The sequence below is a fragment of the Porites lutea genome, chromosome 11, assembly GCF_958299795.1.
Source record: "Porites lutea chromosome 11, jaPorLute2.1, whole genome shotgun sequence".
Classification (NCBI taxonomy): Eukaryota; Metazoa; Cnidaria; class Anthozoa; order Scleractinia; family Poritidae; genus Porites; species Porites lutea.
Window position 1 is genome coordinate 7,486,623 of NC_133211.1, and position 10,188 is coordinate 7,496,810.

Consider the following 10,188-nt stretch of genomic DNA (forward strand, 5'->3'; position numbering starts at 1 on the left):
TTGCCCAAGTCAGGTTTCTTCCGCGGGATCAGTTCAGTTTTCTGCCTCGACAATGAGTCTTACACGAGTTCAAGATGTTTCAGTACAAGACATCCATAAAAGGAAAAAGCCTCGAAAACACTATGTAAGTCAGTAGTTCTGTGTTGTCCTTTGTCTTGTGGCAAGTCGCCACCCTTTTCTCGCCCCAGGCCATGTAAGGGAATCCAAGACAGTATTGGATTCTGGATTGCACGCTGTGGGTTCCAGGTACTGTATTCAGTAGTCTTTAGCAGTGGAAATTGGAATCCGGATTCCAAAGACTAACGTTCATCTCCGCCTGACTTATTCTGTCTTACAACTTCTTTATTCAAACATAATCAGTCGAGTTGGAACAATCGCAAAAAAGTTTCAAATGATTATAATTTTCTTCAGGATGCTTTTGATGGCATAGCCGTTGTTGGAACGTTAGTTCCCAACTGATTGCGAACGATCAATCCCCTTGGGAGTCAGTCATGAAGTTTAAAATCGCCCCATGCAAGGGAATCAGGGAAAATTTTCTTGTGGATTCCGGAATCCTTACTATAAATTAAGTGTATCGTTCAGGGCTGTTGGTAAAGAAACTAAATATTATCCATCATCTGCACGGATCAATTGAGGTTTCTGGGTAACTGACCACCTACCCCTCCCCTAAGTCACAATTTTGCCCAAAATGAAAAGTAAGTGTTAATGTTGACTTAGGAAGGGGAAGGTGGTGAGTTACCCAGATTAAACCACAATTCATCTGAGCTAACTTAGGACATTATGTAATGAATGATTAGGCATACGTCATCCATGTTCAGTGGCAAGATGGGCCAATCATTCCAGTTTACAGAAGTTACGACACCTTGCTTGAACTGCAGGTAACAATATTCTTCTATTTCTACTCGTTTTTGTACCTCTGTACGGCACACTGTTTTCGCTTATTTTGTGACAGCGCGGAGGGTGGAACCGATACAATATCCGGGTTACGTTATCACAGTTATTAGCTGTCTTGCCAGTTATCTGTCCTGTAATTCTACATCGCATCCACTAATAACCTCGTTTGTATTCTTATTTGATGCAAATCAATATTTGAAACTAGGTAATAGAAGTGCTGATCTCAATGTGTGTTACTAAATTACTCTCACTGAGGCAATGCCAACACGTATTCTTTTTTGTTCAAAAAAGAGTTTTTTTTATCTGTTTCGGCCTACCGTCTACAAGTATCCGGTGACCGAAAACGCATCTTTTCAAAACGCTCTCCAGCCTGGCGAGTTTAGGAAACGTCAGCTTCTCATTTACACGTGGACAGAAGAAAACGGAGGTTTTCAATTACAGTGATGTCAGAAACCGATCAATCGGTTCCGGGATGATATCATACATCATATACTACGCATGCTCTGTGAGAAATGCTATCGAAATTCGTGTGCACGGACGAAAGCGATTCAAATTTGCTACTTGTGGACATGTGTTTTTTTTTTCTTCAAAATCGGAGGAATATTTGGATACGTATGGCGGGACCTGAAAGTCTTTCCCAGCCCATGTTACTCTTTAAAAATGAGCAGATAAAATAGCCTCGTGCTGAGGAGAATTTTGGCACGAACTGCACGAGCTGCACATGCAACTATTTAACAATTTGCATAATAAACACATCTGCATATATTACCACTGTCAGTTGACTTCCTGGTTCAGTTTGAGTTCAGAAGCCTGCCAGGTTATGTTTGTCTCAACTCACAATAAGCGCAAAAGTTCGTTATTGATCAAGCTGTATACAAGCCAAAACTGCCTTTACGAACTCAGAACTTTCCCCAATCTAAAGATTGAGAATTTAAGATTCGGAAAGGCCAATAGATAAACTATTCATAGATTTTTCAACTCTCATGAATTCCGCCTGGCTAGCTTAGTCGGTAGAGCATGAGACTCTTAATCTCAGGGTCGTGGGTTCGAGCCCCACGTTGGGCGTTGTTGTTTTTTTTTTTTGGAGGTGGGTGGAGGCACTATCTGAAAAAGGGAGTATATGAACCCCGTGATATTTAACTTTTTATTTCAATTTCTTCAGGAACAGTTATTGCAAAACGGGAAAGAAGAAGACATTTCTACCATAACTCTTAAAGGTAACCTGCCATCAACTGAACGTGTCGTTTTGGCCACGTTTACCGTAGACGAGATTTTTCCGGATTCAAAAATAATTCCAGATCTATTGCATTTAGGGTTGCCGAATTTACGGGCGTTTGCATGTGCATCTGTAAATCCCAAAAAAATTCATTCGGATATAAAGGATTCACCTAAAATTCCGAAATCTAAATCCGGCTCTGGATAAGCCTCAAGCTAAGAGTTTTGTCCCTAGCCCATCTTAATCATTCCGATTATCAGCTCGAGTATCCAATCAGAACACAGAATTGCTCGCTGAGCCAGCCATGTGATGAAAACAATTTACTGCTCTGGTGGTTTATGATAGCTGGATATTTTTCCAGTGTAAATTGAATAGCTAATATTAAAAAAACACGTGGAGAAAATACTGAACTGGAAGACTGTGTCGGAGGCAAAGAATATGCCTTCGCATTCCTCACTTGAGAAAAAAGTATCAGTCACTCTTTAAGCTATTTCCTAAAACCAATCTTTTGTTGTTAAAGCTAGGGCGTGAAACCTATGTGTACTAAACTGTTTCTGTCTTTACGTTACATGTGCGTGGAGGGAACGTGATATCGGTTGGTTTTATATTAGTCATTGTTTTAAGGGTATATTTATGTAGAAATCACTAAAGACGCATCTGCGCATATTTTTCCGTAGGGAAGAGGTTATCCGATTGGTTTACTATCAAAAAAAGAGCAAAAGCAATCAGGAGAATGCCGGTAGTCGAGGAGTTCCTTAAAGTGAGTGACGTTAAGAGCAAAAAACAATTCAATTTGTCAATATTTTGAAAGGTAGAGGCTTTTTCGCTTACCCCGGGTACTAGAGGTTTTTTCTCTGCTGTTGCGGGATACTCAGGTGTCCGAAGTCCGAAGCCGCGAGAAAAAAAAACCTTTAAATACTTGACAGAAACCGGAAACCGCGCTGGAAGAGTCTCTGGTACCCAGGGTATTTTTCTCTAAAAAGCATGTAGAAATCAAGCAGTCAAACAAAAAGACAAAGAAGGCCACCTGGAAGGCGAAGAGACACCGTCTTTTTTATTGTTGATATTTTGAAAACGAACCTCTAAGTAACTTCGTTCTCTGGGCTTATTCTTTTTCCTTCGCATTTTATACTGGAAAAGCCTTGGTGACGAGGCCATTAGATTTTGTCTATTCTTTGTACTTACGGTTACTGAGATATCAGTAACTAAAGCGGTTTTGTATTCTCGAGCTATACAGACTTAACCACATTCGGCTCTTTTATTTTTTCTAATCTCGTCCCAGGGCGTGGTTCATCTTCCGTTGCACATCTCTGAGTCGGATGCAGTGATAACCTTCTTTCTTCCGCTGCCTGAAGATCTCATTGAGATAGACCACGAAGAGAAAGAGTATGTGACATATTAACACATCTGAGTTGTGCCTTGGTTCAATTTAATGGTTGTATTGGAAATCAAACTCGTCCTCAGGACTTTCCGGCCCTATCTGTTTTAAAACGAAAAGCCCTGGGGACGAGGTAAAGAAAATAAGTGCAGTCAGTCTCCCTGAGAGGACACCTGCCTAAAACAGACACCCAGAGTACATTTACGTCCTTTCCGTCCTTCATTAATTTTAATTCTCTCCCTCTCTGTGTCGTGGACATCTCGTGAACACGGACAATCGGTGTAGGAGTCATGGGTGTCCAAACACTATTACCTATGTCTTGACCACAGAAAAAAAACTTTTTTGTTAGAATATTCGTATCTTAGCAGTATGGATTCGCATACGAGGATCATAAATTACCCCCTCGTTCAAATTATATTAACATATTTTTGACATATCAAAGACTGTCTTTCTTATTTTTGTTTATGATCGAGACGTAACATAAACATCTTTTGTTGTTTATAACCAAGAATTCCCAAATTCGTTTTCAGGATGCACCAGGGTATTGATGGCCTAAAACGTGGATCACAGAAGCCCAAACGTAAGATTTTGTCTCCTCTTTCCTGACCTATAAGTGTGATATTACTAATAATCTTGATTATGGAACCGCGTTCGTCTTATTCTACGAGCATGACATCTGCACGAAAACGAGACTAAAGGAAACGAAAACAAGTCCAAAGAAGTCCAGCTTCCAGCGGCCGAGATGCCCCTGAAAAAAATTAATAGGGGCGACTAATCGGCAGTCGCCCGTGGTAACTCGAAAATTTCTACCTTTGTGACACAGGAACACCAGATTAGGATGCGTTCTGACGAACGCGAAAACTACCCCGAGTATAAGGGAGTCCCGGTGAATTCTCAGTTTTGACCCTAGATCCCCTGTGATTGGCTGAGAAATCTCGTCACACTTTTTCAGCCAATCAGATTCAGAAGAGGTAACTAAAGACCACATACTCACCTGATCGTGCGCTTTTTTCTGCACCTTTGGCGTAGATACTCTGCGTTTCTTAATGTTATGGGGCTACTAATACATTGCAGGGTCGTCAAATCATGAACGAATTAACGATGAAATACTTCTCATACAGGAGAGTACCGATAGTCCTCTGTTTCCTTAGATACAGTTAAGGAATCATAAGACTGACATCTTTCGAGGTATACTGTTTGTTAGTATCGAGTTCAGGAAGAATACCTTTAAGCAAGTTTATCTTACACGGACAATGATGGTGATGTTATTGTTGTTTTGCTCTACAGATAGATGCATACATCATATTTCGGAGCCAATGTTGGTTGAACAGTATGTGGTTATCTGTGATTACGTCAAACAAGATGAAAGTGATATTAGTCTAAAATCAGGGAACGTGGTGGACGTCATCGAAAAATACGAACACGGTGAGCAATGAAGAGGTATACGCTGAATCTTTTTTACGAGTAAAGGAATTAATTTTTTACCACAGTAATCAGTTTGTAGGTGTTATTGACCAGAGATGAATTTAACCTAGTACACGGGAGAATCGGCCAATTTTTTAATTTTCCTTTCTTTGGCTCGCAATGTCGGGATGATTCCTGGCTTAAGTAAATTGAGCAAGTAATTAATTAATTAACTAAGTATTGTAAGTACGAAGTACTATGAGTAAGTACACTGTAAGTCTTGACCGAGAGGAAGTCGATATCTTGTCCGAACAAGCTATATCAATGAAGAATGAAGAAAATCTGTTCATACGGTGAGAGCGGGCTATCCTGACAAACTGGAAATGAAATTGTAAAGCTGGTTCTCAAGTATAAACCTTTCTGCTATAAGCTTTATCACAGCCATATTTTGCTAATTGTAGTAGGCTATATATGTTACCTTTTTTTCTCAAGGTTGGTGGTTTGTGGATCTTGATGGCGAGGTAGGTTGGGCACCAGCTTCGTATCTGGAGCCCAGAGACGGCAGCGAGGATGATCAAGTCCTAGAAGTGTTTAAGGAAGGAGAAGGTAAGTAAAATACAGAATTCTTTTTTTTTTCCTTAAAAGCATTTTATTACACCAAACAGCTAAATTCAGCCACATAGTTTGAATGAAAACTGTTTGTAGACAGAAATTAGTGATGGCAGCGTCAACGTATGAGTATACAGGTATATACAGCTGTACATATTCTGCACAGCCAAGCTTACATGATATGAAAGGGTAAGAAGAGGGGTGGCAGGGTAAGGTAACTTTATATAAACTAGAGGTAATCATTGATTGCGGATCCGCGTTCGTCACTTGCGGAAACAAAATCGAGTCGAAAGGAGTCCAGTTTCCCGGCCGAGATCCCTCTGATAAAATTAATAGAGGCGGCTAATCGGCAGTCGCCCGCGGATAGCTCGGAAATTCCTACCTTTCTGCCACAGGAACACCAGATTAGGACGCGTTCTGACGAATGCGACAACATGAGAGGTTAAAAAAATGATGATTAAGTGAAATGTGCCCAGCAACTTAGGTTTTTTAGTCGATCAAGTCGAGAAACTTCGTTGTAGACTGAGTTACAACTGTAAGTAGGAAACGATAGAAAACTATGAGTAGCTGATACAGGGTGAGGTAGTCGATCCAAGCTCCTTGAAATCGTAGAAATCTGGTTAATCGAAATCAACTATATATATGTCGACTTTCCAAGCCTTAGGGATAAAGCCCTGGAAACGAGGTTGTTGTTGACCTTGGAAGTTTTTCAATGAAATCCCGTTTTCATTCGACAACTCCAATCGACTAGAAATGGACTAGAAGCCAATTGCCCGTTGAAAGAATTCAGAGACGCAAATGTTGCTTCTTATTTTCTATTTATGGGCGCTCTTGCCTGTCTTTGAGCCTTTTCTAAAATGCTCTTTGATATCTCACAGAGGAAACCTATATCACCATGGCAGGATACGAGCCTCAGTTAGAAGATGAGGTTAATTTTGATATGGGGAAGATTGTTAAAGTTATTCAGAAAAATCTTGACGGATGGTGGCTTATCAAGTAAGTGCTTTATTCGCTCCTGGGCTCATTTGAGTTGTTATTCAGTTGTTAGGATGAAAATGCAGAGGAAATATAATTGAGGCACGCAGATATATAGGCGCACAGACATACCACTTTTAGCACGTATTTGCTTTTTGATTCCTCACTAAGGAAAATGCAAGACGTTTCTTTGGTTTAAATTTGGAGATCTCCCCGAGGCAAGCGTGCTACAGTACTCTCTTGCGATACAGTCAGTATATAGAGAATAATTCAAAGAGAAACTTAAAATGTGTTTTCCACCAGGGTGGAGGCCTTAACGAAAGTTTGGGTAGGGTGTGGTTACTTAGCCCCTTAAATCCTTATGCAGCAAATACCTTCATTTTTCTACCCTTCTAAAAAAAATCGCCCCGGCTTATATGAGGCAGTTGTCTTAGCTATTCACAATTTAAACATGGTTGGTTAAAGTGGAATGGTTGGAAAACCCATTGTTATAGGTTTTTGTTAGCTTTTTTGGACCTGACCGTGCACAACGTTCAATAGCAATTCTATCATTTTGAAGTTATTGACCAATAGAAACATTGCCTTAATTTATTCAGTCATAATTTGTGAACAGAAAACAAAGGATTGTGCACCGTCAGAAAGATTACAACCAGGGGCGTAGCTAGGGGGGTCCTGGGGTGCCCGTGACCCCCCCTTGATAGGCCTTCTTTTGAGCAAACAACCTACAATATTCAGGTAGCGAAAACGCCATGACAATATCTTGGTCGTAAAAGCCATTGTTGCAAAGCCCAATTTTTTAAAATTTGTTTCTTTGTGAAGTATTTTCGTCAACAGCTCTTGTCTTTAGTTAATATGGGCGTAGAGGTCGACATAACAATCTGGTGAGTAGCCTCTGTGACACCCCCCTTCGAAAAATCCTGGCTACGCCCCTGACAACATAACCTAAAGCACCATTGTTTGCAACTTTGATGTTTGACGGGTCTCCTAACCAGCTTCCGTTACTAACTATGATCTAAAGAAGTAGTGAAAGTGACACCAGTCTTTCTCTGCAGGTTCGACGATCAGGAGGGTTGGGCGCCATCAATGTTCATGAGAGAAATCGCCACTTCGCGTTACAACGAGCGGGAAAAGGGGAAGCATAAGGCCAGGGCCCTGCTTAGAGATCATACCCGGAAATACATCACATCTGGTAAGAAAAATAAAGGTCACATAATGGATATGAAGTAATTGGGTCATCTAAGAGGAATATTCTCCTCTGAAAGTCAATTACAAGTGGTTTTCTTGATATTTTTTTCAGAAATTAAACTCCCATATGAAAATTCTATTCTCCCTCTCCCTTTCAGGCAGAAGAAACACTTGGAAACCACCCCAAAGAAAAAGGAGTGTTGTAAGTATACACATACTCCACTCAGTGATATTGGTATTTTAAGTAATCTTATTGGCTCACAATATTAGATTACTACTTGAATTATTATTTCAATTGTACAGAAGGGCATGGGGGTATTAAATGCTACTGAAACCTTTTGGTGAGAAAGGTATCCCATTCCATCTCAGAATAAAATAAAATAAGTGGATAAGGGTAGGTTTCTTTTAAACGGAGAAAGCAATCAATCTCTCTCAGTTTAGATAATACCTTGCCTCTCTTACGATTTTTTATTGGTCAAGGCACATAAAAAGCCTAAGACGTAACGGCTCCTTTTCGTTTGGTTAACTCTGTAGGTCCTAATGTTAAATTTTAAAAATATGTTTACATTGTCCTCTATACATTTCACACTGTGCTATTGTAATGTACTGGGTTTCACGTATGTAGAGGGCGAATTCGAACAGTAAAACGTAACAAGCATGTCCGGCTAAGCACATGGTAAAACAATGAACGAACTACGCACGCGCAAAGTACGGGATATAATCGCTACTGAGAATAATTTGTTAGGTCTAAGGCCAGGAGACAGCATTTTGGGTGTGAAAAGTTTTGAACCCATGAGTCATTTCATAGGTACATTGAGCATGATCGTCCGGGTGATCCTAGTCCTGAATAGGACTGTTATTGACAGTGACTGACGTTTCGACAGCCTATGCAGTAGTCACCTTCAGAGTTAAAGTGAGTTGTATCACGTCAGTTGATGATATTGAACTCTGGTTATTGACCTGATTGGTCAATAAAGGTTCGCGATGTTGGGTGATCATTGTTGATATTATTGACATTATAAAATCACTTGATGAGTTGTTAGAGGGTTAAGCATGAGAGAGTTACGTTTGTCTTTTAAACATACTTTTCACATTTCTCTCCTCAGAAGAGAACTAACCCAGGGCATGGAACCAACCAAACGGGATCTACTCGCTCCGCTGCTACACCAACTTACGTAAATTTAAAGTTTCACGAGGCCACTAAAAGTGAAGTACCGGGTAAAGGACGAACCAGAGGGAAACTAGACCCCAATGAAGTACGGACTAGCGCCAGACTTCAGCCAATAGATGACATGAAAAATAATACGAAAGATACCTATGAAAACAGTATTGAATTATCAAAACCAAGGCCCTTGTCGTTAGTAGCAGAAGAGGCTCCCGAAACTGTGTCCCGAGGGACAAGTCCTATTCCGAGCCCATTGTTGGCGCATCAGGATTCAAACAATAGCAGTACTTCTTCTAGTGACCATGTCTTTCGCCCGATACCCTCGAGTGAATTTCCGTTCACAGAGACTAGTGATAACGACCCATTCAAGGAGGATAACCAAGAACCTGAGCCAGAGTCTAATCCCGCACACGATGTCAATGATTCAGAGAATGAAGCTGTTAAGGACAACCAAGACATAAGTGATGAAGACGAAGGCGACGAGTACACAGAAAACATGCCGGAACTGGTCAATAACAGAAGGTTTTACGCAATGGGGTCATACAAAAAACAGGATGACGAGGAAGTGAATTTGCGAGAGAACGCTGAGGTGGAAGTACTAGAGGAAGATTCAGGAGGTTGGTGGTTAGTGAGGACATCAAGTCATTCTGTAGGCTGGGCACCTTCAAATTTCTTGGAAAAGGTTCAGAGTTTGAGCAGAGTTGAGGATAATTCTGATGAGGATGAATTGCCGGTTGAAAATAACTATCATGATAATTTACCAACCCGCCCGCCAAAATCGCCCAGAGTTCAAAAGATGGCGCGTGACATGTGCATCGAGAAGAACTTTTGGAATTATATTCGCAAAGGTAAAGACATGGAAACTTGTCCAATTAACCCACAGGAGATAATGCCTGAAAGCTCTAGTGAGGTAGATACCGGGAATTATCAACCTGCCGTGGAGGCGGAAGGCAATGAAAACGAGGTAATGGTCTTTACATTTGACGATTATGAATGCGATCCCGATTCTGGGGTTTGCTTCAGAAAAGGTCGAAAAAAGGATGGAATGAAATATTTTCCCTCGAATAAAATCGTGGCCCATGATAACAATATGAATATTTTGGAAGAAAACAACAATGTAATGGAAAGATCGGAAAGTGTACCAAGTTTGGCGGAACCCGAAGATTTTGACGATTACGACTACGAGTTTATAGAATTATAGCGTAACACAAACAATGACAAGCTTAAAATGTTTTACTCAAACCATGTATTCATATTTACCGTAGATCTAATGACAATGGTCTTTTTCATTCGTCCCAGGGGCTAATGATTCTCAGAGAAGTGTTAATTCGATCAGTCAAAGGCTATAAAAAATTAGTCGCA

General features: G+C 40.5%; 1 protein-coding gene and 1 non-coding gene across 2 annotated transcripts; both read left to right on the forward strand.

The window, feature by feature from the left end:
- Nucleotides 1–5: 5 nt before the first annotated feature.
- On the forward strand, nucleotides 6–10,182 carry LOC140953143 (uncharacterized). The gene is made up of 12 exons (XM_073402642.1): nucleotides 6–124; nucleotides 798–878; nucleotides 2,057–2,111; nucleotides 2,788–2,870; nucleotides 3,393–3,496; nucleotides 4,019–4,068; nucleotides 4,776–4,913; nucleotides 5,385–5,498; nucleotides 6,380–6,497; nucleotides 7,529–7,665; nucleotides 7,820–7,863; nucleotides 8,768–10,182. The coding sequence occupies exons 1-12, from the start codon at nucleotides 53–55 to the stop codon at nucleotides 10,025–10,027; spliced, it is 2,256 nt and encodes a 751-aa protein (XP_073258743.1). The 5' UTR covers nucleotides 6–52; the 3' UTR covers nucleotides 10,028–10,182.
- Trnak-cuu (transfer RNA lysine (anticodon CUU)) lies at nucleotides 1,887–1,959 on the forward strand. Its single transcript has one exon. It is a non-coding gene; the product is annotated as a tRNA-Lys (tRNA).
- Nucleotides 10,183–10,188: the final 6 nt, after the last annotated feature.